The 25,280-nt window shown below is 41.6% G+C and overlaps 1 protein-coding gene across 1 annotated transcript in view; it reads right to left on the reverse strand.

Moving 5' to 3' along the window:
- Window positions 1-1,248: 1,248 nt before the first annotated feature.
- The window catches only part of SLC5A1 (solute carrier family 5 member 1), a 47,631-nt gene continuing 23,599 nt past the window's right edge, over window positions 1,249-25,280 (reverse strand). Inside the window, exons 6-15 of the mRNA XM_029571405.1 lie at window positions 19,851-19,956; window positions 18,185-18,265; window positions 17,139-17,359; window positions 16,697-16,832; window positions 13,111-13,218; window positions 12,030-12,180; window positions 9,579-9,747; window positions 8,750-8,965; window positions 4,509-4,620; window positions 1,249-2,425 (exon numbers count right to left, since the gene is read on the reverse strand). Coding sequence (XP_029427265.1) covers window positions 2,214-2,425; window positions 4,509-4,620; window positions 8,750-8,965; window positions 9,579-9,747; window positions 12,030-12,180; window positions 13,111-13,218; window positions 16,697-16,832; window positions 17,139-17,359; window positions 18,185-18,265; window positions 19,851-19,956 — 1,512 coding nt within the window. The 3' untranslated portion in view covers window positions 1,249-2,213. The remainder of the gene's footprint in view (window positions 2,426-4,508; window positions 4,621-8,749; window positions 8,966-9,578; window positions 9,748-12,029; window positions 12,181-13,110; window positions 13,219-16,696; window positions 16,833-17,138; window positions 17,360-18,184; window positions 18,266-19,850; window positions 19,957-25,280) is intronic.

Below are 25,280 nucleotides of genomic sequence, written 5' to 3' on the forward strand. Positions count from 1 at the left end.
TTTCCTGCAAGGGGCGGGCCGGGAGGGGCGTGTTCTGGGTGGGGAGGGGCGGGGGCTGGGACAGCGCAATTTACTTCAGCTCGGGATCTGACGTAAGTTGCAAAAAAAGAAGAAAAAAGTAAAAAGGTAGGGTTTAGGGGGTGGGAAGGAGAGGGGAAGGGGAAGGGAGATTAGGTAGGGGTGGAAGGGAAGTTCCCTCCCAGTCCTCTCGGTGAACGTTGCCGCATGAAAATTGCAAAAATCCCCCCCCCCCCTTATGTGCCTCCCTTGCTTATGTGGAAAATCTACCCCTATATATGGGCTGTGCCTACCTTCGTAGGCCTGCAGCCATGCACATATCGCCCGGTACGCACATAACAACGGGGTTTTTTTGGAAAAGAGGCGGGCCAGAGGTGGGGGCTGGGACAGCACCATTTGGAACTGTCCTGCTGAAGCGCGCGCCATGAGCCGAGCAGCCCGCACATCCTACAGGTAAGTAGAAAAACAAAATCTAAGGGAGTTAGCGGGGTTTTAGGGGTCGGGGTTAGGGGAAAAGGGAGGCAGGTTAGGTAGGGGTTTTAGGAAGTTCCCTCCCACTCCTCTCCTTTACTGGGGTGGACTGGGAGGGAACAGGGAATAGGGCCAATTGCGTCGCCATGCGCAGGTAGTAAAATCCCCCCCCCCCCCACTTATCCGCACGATTGGGCAATCGCGAGCACATGTACGCGTCCATATAAAATTGTGTGCGCCTGCGCGTGTGGATAGCAGATTTTATAACGTGTGGGTTGACACGCGCATGTTATAAAATCACCGCGTCCATGTGCAGGTTTGTATGTTACTGTCCCTAATTGCATAAAAGCAAGAAGTTTTTAAATCTTTATTAAGGCAAGCCCTGAAGCAGCATGATTGTGAAATGTTGGCCACGTCAGCCTTTTTTTTTTTTTTTTAAAAGCTTGTTTCCGCATAAGATCCAGCGCTCTTTAGTGCTTCTTATTATGTTCAGCCTTGCTTTATATCCTGGTATCTAACATCAATTAAGATAAGTTACTTTAACTTTTGATACAAATTGATCACATTATAAAACTGAATATATGAGGAGGTTTTATGACCAAAGATTAAAATGGACTGAGCTTTGTTAGGTTCTGCACCAATGTGCTCAACTCTGATGTCTTTTCCTCCAGTTTTTTATTCACTCTACTTTAAGATTGTGAACATTATTGGTGGACTATTTGCATATCTCAGACACAAAAACAAGCCAGCTCTTGCACAAAAATAGAGATTTATTTTTCTTACAGTTTACGATGCATGAGCAATGCATGGATAAAGTGGGCCTAGAGGCCAGCGTCCAGAGGCTTAGCCTTGGCATGGCACTGCCAGCGTACAAAGGCCAGCCCTCAGCATGGCAATGCTAGCAGTCAGCACCTAACTCTTTGGGACACAGGAACATCAAATAATTGGGGAGTTATACAACTTTTCATAGAGTACAGCTTTAAATCTTTTTCCTGATTTTCACCACATGCTTATTTGTGTCGTCTGTCTTAAAAATCTGTTAGCTGCACAGAGCAGTGACTGTCTCATACATGTCTCTTTAGAGCGCTGCATGCACCTTATTGCGTTCTATAAATGTTTTCGGACTCATGGAAACTCTTTGCATTCTCTTTGGATACTTAGGGAAGACGATTTGGATGGAGTTCCCTGTAGCGTTTGCATCTTACTTTATACCCACAGGCCTGCAAGCTCCTTGTGGAAAGTTTCCATTTGTAAACCTGCGAGTACAAACTCCCCATAGAGATTTCCTTGGAAAATTTGTGCCAAGCGGGGAACTGGGGCACGTTGGTACCTTCATACTTTGTGCCTGCTTTTGAAACACATGAAAGTAGGAGCAGAGATTTCACTCTGGTGACCTAGGCTAACTCTGACCCTTTATTCTTACGGTTAAAAGGAAGTGCATTGTGAGAAAGCAAAGCACATGTTTTTACCTACACTGACAGGGAGAAATTTTCAAAAGAGTGTTTCCGTGGGAAACACATTTACCCAAATAAATACAGTTCTTTTGATGTCTGCCCCCAAGATGTCAACATTTAACAATGATTAATCATATATAATATATGATACATTATGTACATTATCTTTCTGTAAATTCATAAATCTCTGAGCATATTGTTAAGAACTTAAAACCTTCAAAGAAAAGTTCATTCCAGAGTATTTTGATCTTTTACAGCACAGGCCACAAGTTATGCAAAGAATGCATGACAGAAGACAGCAACAGCCAATAAAATGATTGCATTAATGTTGACCACATTCCTCCAGAGCGGTAGCTCCGACGTGTCAGTCAGCTTCTTCTCCAGTGCTTCTTGTTCTTCTTGACTGAGAGTTGGGGCTTTTTTGTCTTCAAACCCACAGAAACAGTTGTAGGCCTTCTTCCAGCAACTCGGCTCTGGCTTAACTGTGTTACCAAGCAAATACAAAATTATGAGAAATCTAACAAGAAGCCATCCTAAACTAAGGTGAAGGGGGAAACCTTTCCCAAATAATCCAGGATGAATATATAGAATAAAACAATAGCCGTTACTAGCATTTCTTTTGCAGAAACTATAGCTTTACTATAACAATCCTCCTATAATAATATGTTGGATTCCTTTCACAGAATATTCTTTAACAGGTGTTCTAAGTGGAGTTCAATATATTTAAACCTATTAGCAAAAGTATCCTGGTAATATCCAATGCTTTTACCATAATCTCAAATTCATACTGAACCATACTCTATACTCAGCTTGCACAGTCCACCATGAACCTACAGTTTTTCTGACTGTGTCAGTGGAATGTTTCCTATTTGAGAATTCTTACCTGGGAGAGTGAATGTGATAGAGACACTCAAATAGCACAAGGAATTAACAATGCACAAGAAGCAAACTTTTTCCAGTGGAAAGGAAGTTCTGGAAGAAAGGGTCATGATAAAGGAGTAGACACAAGTGTAACTTAGGGAAATATTTCTTCACAGAGAGAGTGGCAGAGGCATGGAACAGCCTCCCAAGTAGAGGCCAAAACAGTAATAGAATTCAAGAAAGTATGAAAAAGATAGAGGATCTTTAGTTGCAAGAATGTGCACATAAAACCTGAGAACGGAGCAGCCTCAGCAGTTAAGAGGCTAGAGAGGCCTTTTAGTCAGCTGACAGCATTTTGTGTGCTTCAACAAAGTGTCAACATTTTTCCTCATCTAAGATAAGCCACATACAAAATGATCCTAAAAATTCTAAAAGCTCTAATAATTGATTAGTGACAAGACCCAGAATCTTTGAGAGAAAAACATACTTCAAATTTATGCTATAAATCCAAGTTATTCTCTCAGAAGAAAGTGTCTACTCCCAGGATCGAAAGATGGTATGATTCATGATAAGAACATAAGTTGCCATACTAGGTCAGACCAAGGGTCCATCAAACCTAGTATTCTGTTTCTAACAGTGATCAATCCAGGATACAAGTACTTGGAAAGTACACAAACATAAAATCGATCCCATACTACTAATGCCAGTAATAAGCAGTGGCTTTTCCCTATTGATTAATAGCAGTTTATGGACTTCTCCTCCAGGAACTTGTCCAAACCTTTTTTAAATCCAGCTATGCTATCTTCCTTAATCACATCCGCTGGCAAAGAAATTCAGAGCTTAATTATGCATTGAGTGAAAAATAATTTTCTCTTTGTTTTAAATGTTCTACTTGCTAACTTCATGGCATGCCCCCCTAGTCCTCCTATTATCTGACAGGGTAAACAAACAATTTATATTAACCCATTCTAGTCCTCTCATGATTTTATAGACCTCCATCATATCCCTGCCTCAGCCATCTCTTCCCCAAGCTGAACAGCCCTAACCTCTTTAGTCTTTCTTCATAAGGGAGCTGTTCCATGCCCTTTATCATTTTGGTCGCCCTCCTCTGTACCTTCTCCAGTACATCAATATCTTTTCTGATATGCAGTGACCAGAACTGAACACAATATTCACTCAAGGTGCTGTCTCACCATGGAGCGATACAAAAGCATTGTGATCTGCATTATTGGCTAGTGACCTATGATTTCTTTCTGCAATCCCACCCAAGGATTCAAATTATTGTTCTGGATTCTTAGATTTGGGTTTGTGATTTGTGGATCACACCAATTTGCAAATCATTTTTGGAAGGGTCTCTGTGACTAATTTATTAAGGAGAAGGCATTCTAGGTTCATTTAAGCAGGCATGTGGGGAGCACAAGATTGAAATACCATGACTCTTGCAGATATTTGGACATTCAGGACATGCAAACTGGAATTTGTAATCTATAAATTGTAATCCATGGTCTCCAGTTTATTATGAAATTTGATGTCACACCTAGTGTTTACCAGATCATGAATAATTGATGAATCACTCCTGAACTTGACAGGCTGATTCAGTCTAATCTAGCCATGTTGCATCTATAGACTTGTGAAACTTCAGCACAACATACAAATGAAGCCACACAAAAACTAGATCAGCTTTACACCTTATTCTGACCTCACCTTCATCAATGTCATGTTTACTCTCAGGTGCTTCCTCGTTCTTCCACTCATCTGCATCCAGGTCAATACGTTCCTCAGTGTTATTCCGCAGAGACCAACAGAGACGGTAGAGCTGCCACAGAAAAGAATATATGGACACATCAGTGTGATTCTCAGTGACAAGTTAAGAATTGCCATGCTGGATCAGATCAAGGTCCATCAAGCCCAGCATCCTCTCTCTGACAGTGGCCAGTTCAGGTCAAAAGTACTTGGTAGATCCAAAAAGGTAGATCTGTTTGTTATTGCTCGCTCCCAGGAATAAGCAGTGGCTTTCCCCAACTCTACTTAGCTAATCATTGTTTTTGGACTTTTCATCCAGGAACTTATCAGGACCCCTTTTAAACTGCGCTATGCTCGTCACCATGCTCATGTCCTTTGGGAACAGATTCCACAGCTTGATTGTGTGCTGAGTGAAAAAGTACTTTCTATGATTTGTTTTAAATCTGCTGGTTGTTAGTGTCATGGTGTGTTCCCTTGTTTTGATATTATTTGAAAGAGTAAATAACTGTTCCATCCCACTCGTGATTTTATAAACTTCTATCAAATCCCCTCTCATTGTCTCTTTTTCAAGCTAAAAAGTCCTAACTTGTTTAGTCTTTCTTCATAAGGGAGCCGCTCTGTCCCCTTTATCATTTTTGTTGCCTTCTCTGTACCTTATCAAATTCTGTTATGTACAGAAATAAAGATGAACAAATACAAACAAAAAGGAATATATAAAAGGGCTAACTTAATACATTTCTAGTTCTGCTATGTCTTTTTTGAGATGGAGAAACTAGAACTGCACATTCCCTTGGCTAGACAAGCTCGTCTGCCTGTAACACAAGTCTGCCCCTACATTCTGAAACTCACTGCTGAAGTGATATGGCAATTGGATTGGTTAGAAACATTTAAAACAATGCTGAAGACATTTCTTTTCCAGTTAGAATCAGCAGTTCCTTGGATTTTTAGCATTACTGTATAATGTTTGTATCACATGATGAAGTCATGGTTCTGTCTATTTTGTCTTGAATGTCATTTTAATTATGTGTTTAATATGTACACCTAGTGCTTTGTACATAGGCGAATAAAATGTTTTAATAAAGATAAGGTGTAGTTGCACCATTGATCGTTACAGAGGCATTATGATATTCTCCATTTTATTTTCCACTTCTCTCCAAATAATTCCTAACATTCTAATTGCTTTTTGACTACCACTGAACTCAGGATTTCAAAGTATAGTCCATGAGAACTTCAAGGTCCTTTTCCTGGGTGGTGACTCCTAATACCCAGTATTGAGAACCTGTTATTGGAATTATTTTTTCCTATGTGCATCACTTTCCACTTTTCCATACTAAATTTCAGATGCCCATATTCCTCATCTCATAAGATCCTTCTACAACTCCTCACAGTCTGCTACTTTTTAATAACTTTTGATAATTTTGTGTCATCTGCAAATTTGATCACCTTACTTGTTGCTCCCTTTTGCAGATCATTTATGACTATGTTAAACAGCACTGATCCCAGTGCAGATCCTTGGGGTGTTCCACTATTGACCTCTCTCCATTTCAAAACTGACCATTTAGTCCTACCCTCTTTTCCCTTCCTTTTAGCCAATTACCAGTAAACAATAGGACATTGCCTCTTATCCTATGACTTTTTAATTTCCTGAGGAGTCTCATGAGGGACTTTGTCAGATGCCTTCTAAAAATCTAGAATCACTATATCAACTGGTTCACCTTTATCCAGACGTTTATTTACAACTTAAAAAAATAAATCTAATAGATTGGCAAGGCAAGATTTCACTTTGCTAAATCATGACTGTTCCCCCATTAAGCCATGTCGATTTGTATGGCCAGTGATTTATTTTTACAAATAGCCTCTACCATGTTGCTCAGCATTACCATTAGGCTCTATAGGTTCCTGGATCATCTCTGGAGCCATTTTAATAATTTGGTCTTATATTGGTCACAGTCTTCAGATATTGTGGCTATTTTAAATGATAGGTTACAGATTATTAGTAACTGGTTTGCAATTTCAGTTTGAGTTCTTTCAGAACTCTGGAGTAAATATCATCTTGTCCTGGTGATTTGTTACTCTTTAGTTTGTCAATTTATTTATTTGATCTATAATATCTTCCAGTTTCACAGTGATTTATTCTAGTTGCTCAGAATCACCACCATCAAAGAATGTTTCAGATGTGGCTATATCTCCAACATCCTCCTCAATAAAGAACGAGGCAAAAATTTTTAATTTAGATTTCTACTATTTCCTTGTCCTCCCTGAACACATCTAGAGGTCCAACTGACTCCCTCACAGGCTTTTTGCTTCAAATGTACTTGAAAAAATGTTTTTGCCTCTATGGCAAGCCTATTCTCAAATTCTTTCTTGGCCGTTCTAACTTCTGTTTATATCTAATTTACTAAAGTTATTTTCTTCTTTAGGCCTGCTTTCCATTTTTTGAAGTATGTCATTATGGCTTCAACTGCTTATTTCATGTCACCATTAAACCATACAGGTACTCATTAGGTCTTCTTTTTACCATTTTTAATGCATGGAATACATTTTATCTGGACCTCCAAGATAGTGTTTTTAAACACTGTCCATATATCATGCAGGCTTTTTAACCTTGGCAGCTGCATCTCTAGTTTTTTCTAATTTCTTCATTTTATTGTAGTCTCACTTTTTAAAGTTTTACCAAGTATCTGCCCTCCAGTGATTATGTCAAATTTAATTGCATTCTGATCGTTATTACCAAGTAGATACACCACCTTTACTTCTTGCACTAGGTTCTTTGTTCCATTGAAAATAAGATCTAAATTGGTTCCATGAAGTAATCATTTATAGTGTTTAGAAATGTTACCTCCCTGACATTTCCAGATGTGACATTTACCCAGTCAATAGTGGGATCATTCCAGTTTCTCCTTAATAATATGTTGCCAGTTTATTGGCCTGTCTAATCTCTATCAGCATTTTATAGCAATCAAAGGATGCCTCATAATGGTCTCGATTTAACCTGCTAGACCTGATTAGGACAAGCTGGAAGATTTTGGTTGATAATAGGGAGCATGGGGGTTAGGAGGGCTGGAGAGTTCTCTCAAGGACTCCTGCTCTGTTCCTTCTATGTTATTTAGTCTTTGCTCACTTTCAAATGAATTTTAAAAGCCTGGCACATGCCAAAATTGAGAGAGACATGAGTATGTCAGGCCAGCTCGCACCGAGCGGATTTTAAAAGCTGCCCATGTACGTGCGTATCTCCTGCTAAGCCACCAATGAAAAAAATCCAAAAAAGGGGCGTTCCAGGATTTTAACCTGAAATCTTTGAGTGAGTGCACCGGTGTCCCCTGCTGTGAAACTTTACTACTGCTATGGATGGTGTGTAAGAAATAAAACAAAAAAACCTAGGATAGTCAGCAGGGTTTTAAGGGTTGGGGGCTAACAGGGGAGAGGGAGGCTAATAAACGAGGAGGGTTTGGAAGTCCAATCCCTTAACTGGGCGATTTGGGAATGAGCTGGGAAAACTACCTATGGTGTTGGGGTGCATCTCTTATAAAATTCCCCCACTTATATGGTAGAAGTGGCATTTGTGCGCACCTGCACATCAATATAAAATTATGTGCACGTTCAGCCTATTTTATAACATGCACGCATATACACGCATATGTTATAAAATGGCCATGTCCCTGGGAGCGAGCCGGCAAATATGCACACATGGGCACCCGCACGGCTGTTTCAAAGTTATCATCCCTACTGGTAATTCCGGCATAGATTAACTATCTGCAGTCTAGGCAAACCCCGTGCATAGCTTTTACCTGCAGGGTTCATTGAAATAATCAAAGTACAACAACAAAGATAGTTTTACTTTGATTATTGCCCCATAAAATATACCCTTATGAATTTGTGCCTGCTTTGTGTGAGAGTAACTTTATAGGCAGAACTATGCATGTAATTTTGATTATTCAAAGTTACATAAGTGCTTTGCCCAACCTGGGAACACCTGCGTTGTTACATAAGTGGGTACTGTTATCTCCATAGAGCATGGACAGTAATCCAAAAGCCATTTTCCATGGCTAAAACAGCATTTTACCTGTGGAAAAGGCTTTCAGTATTGCTCTCCCAAGATCAGAAGACAAATGTAGTTTTGAGATCTAATTAATACAGCTGCTGCCTTTAGAACTCAGAGTTACTGGATCAGATCCTTTTGGGCACACCCGATCATTACTCACATGCTTATCTTCTATGGGTGGTGTCAACAGAGAGACTCCCAGGACGATGAGGGTACTTGTTGCAAAGAGAATAAGAGCAAAGTAGAGATAATGGATTCCGCAGATTATCTTTGGACAATTACTGGGGTTTGCACAACTTCCAGTTCCAAAGGCAAACTCTGCGATCATGCGAGACAATCCAATCAGCAGCCCAATGACCAGGCCCCAGAAGGCACCCTGTGACCAGGAGAGAAGACAGGCCTGAATATTCATATGCCGCACAATTACAAAACTCAAATAATTAATTAACCCTTGGCCTCTAGGATGTAACTTCTGAATAGACCTGAGACTCACTGGTAAAATAATAATAAACATAACATAACACAGGATCAATTCTGAATCTCAGTTCAGAGACATCCTAGATACTTTTTTCCTGGGAATCCCAAATAAGAGGATTGGTGAAATGGCAACACAGAGTAGCTGTTTTCTCAGAAATGGCAAACCAGAGGACAATTGTTTGAGCAGCTCTCTGTTAAACTGAATGATCGTATAATTCAATTTTTGCCTGGTTTTCTAATATTCTACCATGTTAACTATGCCTCTATACTGCAGATTTGAAAACCAGTATTTATGTCATTGTTATGTGGGTATCCTGGGAGGGTGCAAGGATTGTACAGTCAGTCAGTATGAACAAGTGTTTGCATCATTTGTACCTAGTATGAGGAACTCACACTGACATTCAAGCAGGCGGTAAATGTGAGTGTGCTGTCAGTAAATAATATTATGCCCACACTTTCAAAGACCCAGGATGACAAGAAAATATTCCAATCCCTTTCTTCACTACACTCACCTGTTCATTCACTCGCTTGCAAAAAATAGCTAGTAGGAAGACGGAGGCAATGGGTGGCCCCAAATAGCTAGTCACAGACTGCATATAGTCAAAGAGTTGCCCACTTTGAGCAGACTGGAGTATAGGAATCCAAGCAATGCTGATCCCGATTAGAATCAATATAAATACCCTATAAAATAAACCAACCATCAATTAAACAATCAGAATGCAACCAAACATCAATTGACAACTAATTATTAATAATGTACTAATGATTGATAGTTTGTTGACTAATCACCAACTATCACTCTGCAAACAATATCTCTCTGTTCTACATCCAGCAGTCATCAATAAATTAATCAAAAACCATTAATTGTTAATAAACTATCCCTTAACATCCAATAACCATCAGTTATTAGCTTGTCTGATTTATTTCTCATACACTAAATTTTGCCTACTTGATTAAGAGTATTAGTTTATTTATCTATAGCACACTTCTCTGAACTAGTTTTTTTAAACATTTTGTATGGTAACCTGGCTTAGAGAACCTTAGAAAAATTATAAATTATATTAAACATCATTGAGCATCCAACAAACATCAAAAAATCTTAAACAAACACTCAGTTGTCACAGTCTGACAGGCTGGAATCAGGGAGCACCCCTGCAGAAGCAACACCGGACTGCAAGGCAGGAATAGAGGTGATCTTCTGCCTACTCAACTCCCTATGCCGCAGGTTGAGCCCTTGGGTTCTGGGGACCAGTAGGACTTTCCTTCTGGCAAACATCATGGCTAGAGCTGGATGCAGGTACTGGCTAGGAGCTTGGATACAAGCATAGGTAGGAGCTAGAACTAGTACAGACTGGGAGCTGGAACTAGGTACAAACTGGGCTGGAGCTGAGGGCAAAGTCAGGACCAGAAGCAAGGCCTGGGAAAGCATACAAGGGAATGGTCTGGATAGGACAAGACAAGGGCAAGGCTAGACAAGGATCGGGCAAGGAGAGAACCAGACAAGGACTGGACAAGGACAGGACTAGACGAGGACAAGACTAGAGGATAGGATTAGAAAGGCAACAGAAAACAATAAAGCCCAAACTGGGCATAAGGCTGGCTAGGTGAACCTAGAAGGCCCAAAGTCCACAAGGCAGGACAGAGAAGTACAGGAGGCTGCAGAGCAAGGCAAGGAGGCCTGGAAGGCCATAGAGCAAGGCAGGGTGGTCCAAGAGGCCATAGTGCAAGGCAAGAAGCCAAGATAGGGTACAGAGCAAGGCAGGAGGCCAAGATAGGTTGCAAGGCAAGGCAGGAGACCTGAGAAAGACACAAGGCAAGGTAGACGGCCTGGAAAGGCCACAAGGCAAGGTAGAGCAACAAGAAGGAGGTGGGCAGGACAAGGAGCCAAGATGACTCAATGAGAAAGAAAGGAGGAACTGGACAGACTGCTAAATCAGGTGATCAGGGAGGAGGTGCCTAGGGCAGCTGTGAATGAGGCTCACTGAAGACCTGGTGGGGAGACTACATAGCAAATAAAGTTGTGGCATGGGGAGGCTGCATAGCAGGCTAAACCATAATATCAATATTCACCAATAAATAAAACATATGTTATCATTATATCAGAAATAAGGAGTCCACAAAACATTGACAAACTTCAGACAATCAACTCATTACCAAGCAACAGTCAGCAACAATAATTCACCAATCATTTAAAACCTAAGAATCCTCAATATTTATTTATTTATTTATTCACTTTTTATATACCGACATTCGTTTTGACTTCAGGTCAATAAATCATCAATGACCATGGAGAAGTCATCTAAAAACATCAGTCAGCATCCAACAAACCTAAATAATCTATCAGTGTTCAACATTCATTTATAAACCAGTAATCAACGTACAGCAATTATCTTCTATCATTAGTTTATAAATCTTACACTGATGATTGTTGGACATTGATTAACAGCATTCAACATCCAACAGTCATCAATAAACAGTATTCATGGAATCATTGATAAATATTAGGTATGTGCATTCGTTGCTCTATTCGTTTCATCTGTTTCGGCGGTACGCACATACCTGACAAACAGTAGGAGTGCCAAAATGAATGGTGTCCGCATATGTATGTGCCAACTATATACATGCACAACATTCATTATGGCATGTCTACTAACTATTTGTCAAATATGCGTGTACCAATGAAACGAATGAAGCAATTAATTCACATGCCTAATAAATATTCAAGAATCATTAAAAAATAAATAAATAGTCACATAACCAACTTTGGCCATAAGAACTACACACTTCATATCCATTAGCCCAGATGCATCACTTTAAACCTGAGATAGGCCTTGGTATCTCACCCCTGGAAATCTATAGAAAAGACAGAATCTTTAGGGCACTCCTAATCTGCATTTCTCTGGATGTATACCATGACAGTGTGTGAATACATTGTCAACACTTGGTAGAAAATGTTCTCCTACCTTCCAGCTAACATGAGCTCTCTTTCAGATGCCTTGGGTCGGACCTTGGTGTAAATGTCCATAGTGAATAGAGTGCTGGCACTATTAAAGATGGAGGTCAGGGAGCTCATTAGAGATGCCAACATGACAGAGAGCATCAGGCCTCGCAAACCTAAAATCCAATGAAAAAGAGAACAAAGCATCATCTGTGAGTCCATCCTCTAACATATCCTGCTGTTTCCTGCTCTCCCCAGCCTTGACTAGATCTTTCATAACAAAATGCCAGTATACGCCAAACAATGCATGATACGTCAGATACCTGAACAAGTTATTCTTTTTATCAGGTGCCACTTCCTGTATGCTTGAAAATTAGTATGGATGAATTTCTCTAAAAAAAACCCTCAACCACAAAGAAAATAGTATTTCCAGTACTAAATATATCACTACTGCTACTACTACTATTACAATTCCATTTAACATTTCTACAATGCTGTGAGACACAGGCCTGTATTTCAGATAATGGTGCCCAGAGGCAGTGGCCTGGGAGATGGTGAGTTTCAATTTTAGAAAGGGAGTCCCAATTTTTGGGTGCCCTCAGAATTTGGCGCCCTAGGCATGTGTCTATGTTGCCTATTCCTAAATTCAGTCCTGATGTGTCATACACAGATAATGTGCCAAGTTCTCATAATCATACTGGTGCTGGAAAAAAGTGGATTTTTAATTTTTGCTGGATATGATAGCTTTTATTGGACCAAAGATATATTGTACTGGACTTTTAAAATCACCAGTTTATTCTTCACCGAACATCTCTGTTAGGGATCAAATAAAAACTTGGGAGTGAATTTTCAAAGGAGTTAAGTGCGTAAAAGTAGCACATCTTATAGCAGTTTTCCAAAGCTCATGTACGGGCGTAGAACAGTTTAGTTTAGTTTAATTTACTGAATTTTATATTCCGTTTGTGGAAAATCATCCAAGTGCAGGTACAACAAAAACTCTACATAGTAGAGTAAGCATTTTACCCCTTGTGTGTTTCCGTGTTTTCAGCTTGAACATGATGTAATTCCAGAAGGAATAGATTGAGGCAGAGGTGCTGAGCTCTTACCATCTGGCATTAGATCCACCACCATTTTCGGATATGCAAAATTTGTGCAACCAACTTCAGTGCCACAGTACTCCTTGCACACTGAGGGAACCACACACGCAACTTCATCTGCAGGAAAGAAAGAAAAAAGTTAATGCCAACAGTCGTTCACACTTGCTCTGTACTCAAGCCACCCCACACCACAATGTCCAGGGCTATTTATTTATTTACGATTTTTATATACCGATGTTCATTTCAAAAAGAGATATCACATCGGTTTACAATAAGGTACAATAGGTAATTCACTTACTTAATTTACTGTAAGCAGAGAGGAGCACCCCTTTCTCTTTCAGTATTGAGCCCACATTCATATACAGATTTGCCAATGCACTTCACTCCTGCCCCACATCACCCTTGTTATTCCAGTACTGAGACTCCCACACACAGCTCTGCTACTGCACCTCATTCCTTCCAAGCATCACCCCTGCTATTTCAATACTGAGAGCCACATACACATCTCTGCTGCCAATGCATTTCAGCCTTGCTCTTTAGCATCCCTTGTTATTCCAGTAGTGAGAACCACATACCCAGCTCTGCCAATGCACTTCTGTCTTGCCCTGCAGCCCTCCCTGCTATGTTGGTCCTCAGATCACCATGCATACACAGCTCTGCCATTGCACCTCAGTCTTGTCCTGCAGCATCCTCTCCTAATCCAGTACCGAAACCCCTACGACATAAACTGCCAGTGTACTTTACACCAGTCCTGCAGCATCCTCTGCTATTCCAGGACTGAAATCCTCACACACAGCTCTACCAATGCACCTCAGTCCTGCCCAACTTTACCCCCTACTATCTATTCTGGTACTCAGCTCCCCATTGACATACAGCTCTACTGATGTATCTTAGTCTACCCTGCAGCGTCCTCTCCTAGTCCTGCACTGAGATCCCTCACACAGAGCTCTGCTAATGCACCTCAGTCCTGCCCAACATCACTCTCTGCTCTTCCATTACTGAGACCTACATACACAGTTCTGCTAACTTAGAACTACTACAACTATTTATCATTTATAAAGCGTTACTAGACATGGAGGACTGTACAGATACACACACGAGACAATTCCTGCCCCTTAGAGCTTACAATCTAGTCAAGACAAACAAGTTTTTGGGAATTATATGTATTATTTGTAGGGGGTGCCAAAATCTGCCCCTTATTAGCAGTGTTGCCCTTTGTCTTTATGACAGCAGTGATCTCAAGTGGTCTCCTATGCCAGCAGTATGAGTCAGAGGTCTCAAGATCCTACGCGTGTGTATGATGTCGGTGTATAAAGCCCATTGGGAGGGCTTGTAAGGGCGCATAAAAGATTCTGCACTCTTTAATGCAGATAAAATGGAATGACGTAAGGAACCTCAGGACAGGAGGTCTGAAAGGGCTGGGCCTCTCTTCACTAAGTGGGACCATTGGGCCTGTGTCCCTCACACAGAAGGCCTGGCCAAGGAGATTCTGCCAGAAGAGGATTCCTGGAGAAAAGTGACAGTCTGGTGCAGGGAAGGTGCTGGGGGAGTGGGGTAAGATAGAAAGCTGTAACCTGAAGAAGTGGGGTTTGCAGTGCTGAGTTCTTGAAGGGAAAGAAGCTGCTCTACTGGCAGGAAAAGACATTTGTGAAAGTTTTCTACTACTTAACAGAAACTGGAGGGACCCCATACCTGTAAGCAGAGTGGTCGGATGGATTTTTGACATTTTTGTGGAAAAAGACTGAGATTATCTTGTGTGTGCTCACCAGTAAATACTTCATTTTTTGAATTATAACTGTATTCTTACACCCACCCTATATACCCATGACCATTTAAACTCCTGTGTACCTATTGTATTTATTTATTTAAAAGATTTCTTACCCGCCATTCCATAGTTCAGGGCGGGGTACAATAGAACATACACACTGATAAAATCACAGAGACCAAATACATATAAAAGCAGTAAAACTAAAAAATGAACCAATGGAACTGTATGCCATCTGAAAGAGATGAGTCTTTAGTGTAACTATAGCCTGTTGTGACCTGCTTTGGAAAGGCCTGATATAAAAAAACACTGAGGGTGATGAATAACATCTCCGAGTGTCCTGCCTGAGGGGAGAGCAGAGAAACCCCAGAATGACTCTCCCTAACCCCTCAACCCCCCCACACGGGAACTCCAGGACGTCATAGAGCTGGGGTGGCCTTCTCCAGTCCTCAAGAACTGCAAACAGGCCTGGTTTTCCGGATATCCACAGTGAATATGCATGAGATATGAAGGCATTTTATGCAGCTCAATCTCATGCATCTTCCTTGTGGATATCCGGAAAACTTGGCCTGTTTGAGGACTGGAGGAGGCCACTATGTCCTAGGATCTTCTGTGATCCTGATCCGTGACCCTCCCCGTGTGCCCCATCCCCAAGAGCTGAATGGGGCGGGAGCTACATATAGAAGTGAGTAGCTTTTTAAAAGGTGATTTTACATTTTTTATTTATGCAATTTTAAAGGTACATCTCAAGCAAATACAACTTGAGATGAAATTTCAGAGTTTGCAGACATCACAGTAATATAATTAACATTTATCAAAAATAAGCAAACCAAGATTTCCCCATCTGCAAGCTCACACAAAGTCTAACATTGTAGGGAAGAACAATACCAAAATCCAAAAAGAAATAAAAAGAGGGGGAAAAAAAAGGACCAAGGACAGCCAACAGGGGATTTACGGAGGTAATGCCCGATTGCACAATCTTATCACAATTGTCCAGGCTCAAAAAAAGAAACGGTGAGATTGTAAACAGGATTTGAAAGTGGCCAGAAAGGGAGCATGGAAACCAGAGACCCAGGAATTGGCAGTGGAGGGGACAAGCGACCTGCCAGATGAATGGAGTTCACGAGGAAGGGTGTAGGACGAGAGAAGAGAGGTAATGAGGAGCTGCGACGTGAAGACATTTTCTAGGCGAGTAGGGGAGACCCTGTTGAAGATATGACAGCCCAGGGGAGAGGAGAAGGCCTCTCGCACATGCACACTGCCTAACACCACCACTGCTCATCATAGAGCTCCTATTAGCCACCAGAATTAGTGTTGCAAAAAATGCAATTCCTGTACTTGCCCAAGTCTGGATGAATGATTCACTAAACTAGACAACAGAAGGGTCTAAGAGGAATAAGATAGATCAATCTGAGAGCACACAGTCCCCTTTCCCAGTTAACATGTAATCTCTCAGAGCGGTAAATCCATTCAGAGTAGGAAATACAGGGCAATATAACAAGACATTGAAAAATGTAAGCTTATGTATGCATGAAAAGAGAGGTGGTCAGGGGACTGTTAGATGGACCATAGATTTTACAAATACTTCTGTTGGCAGCAGAAAGTACTTTTTAAAATATATATTATCAATCTTAGAGACAGGAAGAATAGTAAATGTAATGTAATAAACCTTTATTTACAGGTCTCCTGTATTATAGAACTGTGATTACACAGGAGGTTTGGACCTATGTCAAGTACATTGTAATATAAAAGTTTTTCTTTTTATGAAAAAATAAAGTTAAAAGGAAATTGTCAGCACATCACTAGGACCTTGATTAAGCCTGCACTCACTTGTATAGAGAATGCGACTGATCATCCCGGGGAATACCATCAGGAACATGGGCAGTAGCTTCAGATATCCACACATGATGCACCCTGCCTTCACATGGGACATGTTCTTAGCTGAGAGGCACCGTTGCACAATAACCTGTCAACAGGACACAAAAGAATGAGCCATCTGTACCCCCACTGTTACAGACTTTGGATTCTCAGTGGTCTTGTATGTCCTCCTGTTACAAGCTTTGAACAGCCAGGGGCCTTGAATTCCCTTCTGTTACACTGTTATAGGCTCTGGATATTAAAAAGCCATGCATTCCCAGGAGCCATGCATTCCCTCCTGTTACAAGTGTTAGACACCCAGGGACCATGTTGCAAGCTCTGGATATCAAAAGGCCATCTGTTCCCTCCTGTTATAGACTCTGGACATAGCAGGGCCATGTATTTCATGTATTACCTGGTCTGTGCACCAATACCATGTGGCAAGGATGGTCAAACCGAAGACCAGGCCAGGCCAGGGCATGTCTCCTGTAATGGGATCTCGGAATATATGGAAGGAGTCTGGCCGTGGTGTGTAGCATTTAGGATCAACAGTCACATTTCCATAGGAGGTTGCATTTGGAATGGCATTCATGTATTTTTCCACGAAAGAATCGTAGCCACCCACTCTATTAAAAGCTGAAAAATGAACAAGAGAATGAACAGTCATTGTTTAGAACCCCAAAGCAGTCTGCAGCTTTCCTGTACAGAAGAGACTTGGCATTGGGAGTTACCGTAATGGATAGAAAAATCACTGAAAGGTCAAACGTGTGCTTTCTGTATCTGCTCTGTAGCCATAAAGTGCATGGCAATTAATGGTGAATAATCAGGAGCAGATATGTAGTGCAGCACATGTTCCATCCCTTGAGTTTTTTCCTTCCTTACAAATCTTAAAGAAATGATTGGGTGGTGTTTCTCTATGTTCTCATCGTGCACACATATTCATGACCTCCCTCAGCTTTTCTATCCTTTTTTTGTCACAAAATAGGTGGATACTTGGTGTTGGAATATCAGGGAAAAAGATAGAAGCGGAGAATGGCAGTTGGGCACCCAACCATATATGCTGACCTCCTGGCTTCTGCACTCCATTTACTCCAAATGCTTCAAACTTCTTCTGCATTGCTCTCTTCTGGCTGCCAGCTGTAAACGGCCCGTGCCCTAGGAGGCTACCTGTCTGCTCTCTTCATTCCCTCTGTTTTCAGACTTGGATCTTTCTCAGGCCCCTCTCACATTCTGTATCCATTCAGGCCATGCACACCCTAGAGGTCTTGCCTTTGTATCATTGCTTATCCTGAGGAAGGGAGCAAGCCAGGGAGCTAGGGAGTGGGATAAGTGCTCCTTTGCTTTGGGATGGAGGACAGTTTCAGATGGCCACCATTCTATCCTAAAATTGAGGGTTATTTTGTTTTGAGAAAAGCAGAGATTTGTCCCTTTAGTGAAGCTCTGGATTCAGATTCTACTCACCAAATCCCATGAGAATAAAGGATCCCACCAGCATGATGAAGGTCTGCAGAGTGTCAGTATAAATCACAGCAGCAAGACCCCCTAACGGAAGCAAAAAACAGACAAGCGTCACAGACCCTACAGACTGATGTCCCCTCCTCCTCCCTTTTTCTCCTCCTTGTGCGCTTCCTGTCTCTCTTCCATTTCCTGTCCCCCCCTTTGCACTCCACATCTCTTATATTAAATTCCATCCCTATCCCTCTTTCTCATCTGCACTTCAGTCCATATCACAAAAAGAAGAAAATGGTTTGAAAAGAGGATTGCAAGCCGTCGCTGCCCATGCCAGAGTATCGCCATCGTATTTCTGTTTTCTCATTCCCTGTGTCTGTCTCATCAGGTTTGCCTCTGTCAGCACAAGGACCTGAAGTGTCTGTACATCTGGTAGTGCTATAAAAATGATAAGTAACAGAGTTCCACTCTGCTGATTGAAAACAAGTTATAAACATGATTTTTTCTTTTATCTCTATCACATTTAATGACTTCAAACTCCAGACAGTCTTCAAAGGTGAGCATGAACTTTAAGTTCTGATCTTTGCTTCGTCACAGACTGATAACAGCTACCAAGACCCTCTGAGATACTACAGTCAGCTCCCACTTTTATTCTAAGGCCTCATTCAGAGAATATTATTGGAGAGCGAGATAAGCCAGGTTTTGCACAATATTTAAACTTCATTCAGATTATGAGATACCACTGAAGGCCGGAGGCAGAGAAGATATTCTTTTACAGTTTGAAAACCCGAGGGCTTGAACAGAAACCATTCGAAACGCCAAAGTTGGACCAGATGATTAAAGAACCCAAAAATATTTCTGTAGCCTCCCCCCACCCCCAACGAAACCTCTGCAAAGAGCAAGAATTACTCCGAATTTCCAACTGCTGTAAGAAAATTCTGAAACAAGCAAAAGGTCCCTGAGCCAATTCGAAAGGACTGTACCCTTGAGCCCAGTGATTTCCAGGCTTTCCTTCTTCCCCTTCTCTTATTCTTGGGGACTTTAATTTCCAAGCTGATGATCTCTTTGATTCCTATTCCTCAAAGCTCCTTGCCTTGATCTCATTTCACCTCCACCTCTGTTGCACGCCCTGATCAACAGCATGGCCACTGCTTTTATCTAGTGCTTGCTTTCAACCACTCATTCCCTCTCAGGCTCCACCACCTCTATTCTTTCCCTCTCTGATCATCTTCTGATAACTTTTACATTCAGTCTCCCTCCCTGGTGATCTCATCCTGACACCTTTTGGAATCTCCATGCCAGAAGTGTTAAGTACCCCCCCATAAGCCCTTCCACCAGAGATCCTGTACCTCACTTGGAATTAATAAATATATATAAAGAAATAAACAAGCAAGCTCGACAATCGATGGCTGATACTAAGGATAAGAGGAGGGACCCATTGCTGGCATCAATGTATGTGATCATCTGTGTTTTGCTGCAGCAGCGAGGAAATGTTATTATTTATTTATATTCCACACTATCAAAGCGGATTACATTCAGGTACCGTAGGTATTTTTTGGCATCCAATCTGTTACCCTGAGCACAGGCTATTTATGTAGGACTGTGAGAATCAGCCAGGATTTTTATCTGTGATTTACACTGACCTGGTTAGCTGTCACTGATCCTGCTGGAAACTTACCTGTAACCGTGTAAAGTGCTGTAATAAGCAGCAACATGATAATAGCCAAGTAGATATTCAACTTCATGGCCTCTTGTATAAATATGCCCCCGGAGAACATGTCAGCCTAAGAAATGAAAAAGAATGATGTTTGTGTGGGTGCTGCAACTGCACTAGGGAGAGAAGGTGTTGGGGGGGGGGGAGGGAGAGGAAGGCAGCACAGAAGGAGATGCCATGGTGGGGAGGAAGGGGTGTGTGTGGAAGAGGGAGATAGTGAGGGAGGGGAAGGGGGAAAGGGCAGTTTCAGGAGGTGGGGAGGGAGGTGCTAGGGATGGGAGGTACTGGAGGAGGTACATGAAGAGAAAGAGGAAAGGGAACAAGGGTGAGAGGGAGGTAGGGGTGAAAAAGAGTATCAAGGAATGAGAGGGAGGTAGTGAGAGAGGTATGTGACAGGGGGAGAGGGAGAAGCAGGTGCAAGAGTAGGCCAGCAGCATTGGAGTACTCTGGGGTTGCTGCTTGCCTGCCCCTGCACCTTTAAGAAGGCTGGCCCAATGGGATGCTGCTGCTTGCCCGTCCCTCACCTTTAAGAAGGCTGGCCCAATGGGATGCTGCCGCTGAGCACAGCCCCACAAAGGAGGAGGGGCATGCTTCCCAGTGCTGTGTTTTGGGGTGCTCCCTCCCATACCTCTGCATCTCCGACCCCATATCTCTTGCAGCATAGGGGCACTAACAAGGTAAATCCAACCCTGAGTATTTAGAATAAAAGTGAAAAAAAGCAGAAAAACAGAAAAATGCAAAAGGAGTGTAAGGTTCAGAAAGGCACAGTAAGAGGTGGTTACAGGGCTGGTTACAGGTCACTCAGGACGATTGCCTCATTCTACCAGATGGATGTATGGGCGGCACATGCTGCACTAAATCCAAGAGAGCTCAATTCTGAGGTGAAGAGATAAAATCTGAGCTAATAATTCCTGAACGATAAGAAAGTAAAGTCTAATCTATTAATTCCTGTAGGGATAGGGAGGTAAAGTCTGCACTATTAACTATCAACAAGATAAGACCTGAGCACAATCAGTTGTCACATTAGGAGAGAAGAACCCTCTTTTCAAGTTAATGTGTATTCCAGTTGCCAAGTGATCCAAACTGAAAGTAAACAAGATGTCAATTATTCAAAGGGGTTTGCCCAGGTAACTTTTCAGTCCTTTGTGCCATTCTGTTCTTCCTGCTCCTGCACATGGAGCATCTGGATGTAACTGGGGAGAGGGGTTTTTCCGTGCCTGGAATGCTCTAAACTATTTAAGAAGCCTTCCATGACAGTGTCCCGAATTGAAACAGTGTTTACTATCTTCTGCGGGTTTTGTTTTATTTACAGTAGATATTTTGTTCTGTTTGCTGTGGCTATTGTACGTGTGGGATAACATTGTGACCCACCTCCAGTATGGCTTGTAGGAGTGTGGATCCAATAAATATAATCGCCTATAAAACAATTTTAAATAACCTTAATTTTTCGTTCATACTTTTATTTCTGATAAACTACCAGTATATTCTTTAGCATTTAAGTATAATTGTAGAAGTAATATTTTTGTTCGTTTCATATTATATGCCGTTACTCCCCGGTAATGTGCTAGATCTACTTGGTTTAATCATTAACTTCCAACCTCTTTCCGTTGTATGTGTGATACCGTGTTATAAGTGCACAAAGTCTACAAATTTGAAAAATTAAAACAGCTTCAGTGAATGATCCGTGATTATAACATTTCAACGTCTCTGTTTATATTTATATTAAACAACATCACCGGACTGACGTAAAAACCAAAATGGCTATACTGCCCTATCCAGGCATGTTGCCAGACTTATGAGAAGACCGAGCAATTCTTGGAATTATATAAAAGGGTGACGTCAGGCACATAGCGGCAGTGAATGGCGTGATACAGATTAATATAGGTACAAGTTGGATAAAAACGGCACGGGCGAGTTACACGAGATGCAGAAGGCATCGGAACTTCTGAACATCCCCTGAATAAGGATTCAGCGTCTGAAACGCGGCCATGTTGGGAGGGCAGTAAGCTATCTCGGTCTTCTCATACGTCTGGCAACGTGCCTGGATAGGGGCTCCCTAATCTTAAATCTGGCCCTGACTTTTCCACATAGCTGAAAGAGGCGTTCCTGGGGGACCTCCATAAATGTACGCCTGCCCCCAAGCGAACATAAGTGTGTGTGTGTGTGTGTGTGTGTGTGTGCGTTGCACAGGGGCATGTGCTACCCGTTAATTATGCTTTGAAAACGAGGACTGAAATCCACGTGTACCTTCTTCTCGCAGACTTCAGGTCTGATCGGCATAGAGTATATCATAGTCTTCAAAGAGAGCATCTGGACATTCATGGAAACAAATCAGGGGACCTGGGGACAGGATGAGCTTGCACTCTCCTTGGAGGATGCCAGACTATTGCAGATTATAAGGATGCAAATGATGGGAGCATGGGGAACATCAGATGGAGTGTAGGGGAGTCATGGGCAGGGTGCAAGAGCATTATTCAGTATATTGGAAGGTCAGCCAATCCCGGAAACAAAGAGTTAGACAGTAAAAGACATTAGGGAACATTAGACTGTGCTTAGGAGTATTGAACAAAATTAAGGAGGATTTAACTGCTTTGGGGACACTAGCAGTGCTAAATAATATTGAATAATAGGATTGTTTTGGCACTATTGGTGCACACTGAATAGTTTTATGGCTTATTATAGTGTCAAAGTGCATTATAAAGTATGAGGCATCTTTTGACTATATCGGGTAAAGTTAAACATTGTATGATGTAGGGAATCATTGCACAGAAGTAAGGAGGATTTGACAGAAGCCAATGTTGGAGAACATTAGAGGGTATAGTATTAGGACATCATGGGGCAGCATTAGGTAGCATTAGTGTGTGGCAGTTTTATTGAAAAGGATTAGGGAGTGTGAGTATGTGGCACCATTAGGTATACTTGGGCACCATTAGGAAATATTAATATGCTGCAGAGTTAGCGAGCATTAGTGAGTGATAGTGCATGGCAACATCAGCAATCATAGGGCAGTATTAAAAAATGTTAGTGCATGTCAGTGTTAGGGAGCATTAGAGTGTGGCAGTATTAGATAGCACTGGGCAATGTTAGGGAGCATTAGAGTATGGCAGCATTAGCAATCACCAGGAAATGTTTTTGCACAACATTAGGTATCACTGGATATTGTTAAGGAACATTAGAGTGTGGCAGTATTAAATATCATTGTGCAGTGTTAAGGAGCATTAGAGTATGGCACCATTAGCAATCACCAGGCAGAGTTAGGGAGCATTAGAGTGTAACAACATTAGCTATCACTGTGTAGTGTTAGGGAGCATTAGTGTATGGTGGCATTAGGTATCACTGGGCAGTGTTAGGGAACGTTAGTGTGTGGCAGCCTTAGATATCACAGGGCAATGTTAGGGAGCATTAGAGAATGGCAGCATTAGATACCACTGAACAGTCTTATGGAGCATTAGAGTATGGCAGCATTAGATACCACTAGGAAGTGCTTTTGCACAACATTAGTTGTCACTGGGCAGTGTTAGGAAGCATCACTGTGTGGCAGCATTAAATATCATTGGGACGTGTTAAGGAGCATTAGAGTATGGCAGCATTAGCAATCACCAGGAAGTGTTTTTGGACAACATTAGGTATCTCTGGACAGTGTTAGGGAGCATTAGAGTGTAGCAGCATTAGGTATCACTGTGTAGTGTTAGGGAGCATTGGTGTATGGTGGTGTTAGGTATCACTGGGCAGTGTTAGGGAGCATTAGAGTATGGCAGCATTACTATCACTGTGTAGTGTTAGGGAGCATTAGTGTATGGCAGCATTAGGTATCACTGGGAGGTGTTAGGGAGCATTAGTGTATGGCGGCATTAGGTATCACTGGGAGGTGTTAGGGAGCATTAGTGTATGGCGGCATTAGGTATCACTGGGAGGTGTTAGGGACCGTTAGTGTGTAGCAGCATTAGCAATCACAGGGCAATGTTAGGGAGCAGTAGAGTGTGGCAGCAATTTATATCCATGGGCAATATTAGGTAGCATTACTGTATGGCAGCATTAGATATCACTGGGCAGTGTTAGGGAGCATTAGAGTGTAGCAACATTAGATATCACTGGGTACTGTTAGGTAGCATTAGCATATGGTGGCATTAGGTATTAATGGGCATTGTTAAGATCTGTTACTTTGTGGCAACATCTAGGAATGCCCTAGAAAGGAGAAGCATGTTAAATGATAACATTTGCAGATGACACAAAAATATTCAGGGTGGTTAAAACACAGACAGATTGTGAGGAACTACAGAACATCCTGGCAGTTTAAATGGCAGATGAAATTTAATGTGGACAAGTGCAAAGTGATGCACATAGGGAAAATAACCCTAATTTTAGATTCACAATGATGGGTTGTGCATTAGCAGTAACCACCAAGGAAAATGATCTAGGAGTCATTGGTAAAGGTATGTTGAAATCCTCAGCTCAATGTGTTATGGCAGTTAAAAATGTAAATAGAATATTAGGAATTATTTGGAAAGAAACAGAATAAAAAACCAGAGAACATCATAATGCCTCTGCATAGATCAATGATGTGGTCGCAGTATTGTGTGCAATTCTGGTCACAAAATCTGATAAAAGATATAGCAGATTTAGAAAAGCTGCAGAGAAGGGTGACCAAAATGGTTAAGGGGATGGAACAGCTCTCTTATGAAGAAAAGCTAAACAGGTTAGGGCTTTTCAGCTTGGAGAAGAAATGATTGAAGAGGGATATGATTGAGATTTGTAAAATCATGAGTGGGGTGGAACAGGTAAATAACAGGTATTTCCTCTTTCAAAGAACACTAGGACAGGAGGCCAATCCTGTAAGTTTAACAGGTAGCAGATTTAAAACAAATTAGAGAAAATATTATTTCACTCAATGCCCATCAAGCTTTGGAATCTGTTGCCAGAGGATGAGGTTAAGGCAATTAGCATAGCGGGATTTAAAAAAGGCTTGGACACGTTCCTGGAAGAAAAGTCCATAAACAGTTATTAACCAGGTGACTCAGGGAGATGCAACAAGAAACTGAATCTATTTTTAGGGATTGGTCATTGTTGGACACAGGATGCTGGGCTTGATGGACCCTTGGTCTCACCCAGCATGGCAAGTTCTTATGTTCTGAAGTGTGCATGGCAGCATGAGATGTTACTAGGAAGTGTTAAGGAGCATTACTATGCTGCAGTGTTAGGGATCACTGAGCAGCATTAACAAGCATTAGTACACCGCAGCATTAGGAATCTTTGGATATTAATAGGAAGCAACAGTGCACAGCAGTGTTAGGGATCACTGGGCAGTGTTAGTACACGGTAATGTTAGATATAATTGGATACTGTTAAGGAATGCTAGTGGATGACAATATTAGGGGTCACCGGGCAGTGTTAGGA

The sequence above is a fragment of the Rhinatrema bivittatum genome, chromosome 11 (genome assembly GCF_901001135.1).
Source record: "Rhinatrema bivittatum chromosome 11, aRhiBiv1.1, whole genome shotgun sequence".
Taxonomy (NCBI): domain Eukaryota; kingdom Metazoa; phylum Chordata; class Amphibia; order Gymnophiona; family Rhinatrematidae; genus Rhinatrema; species Rhinatrema bivittatum.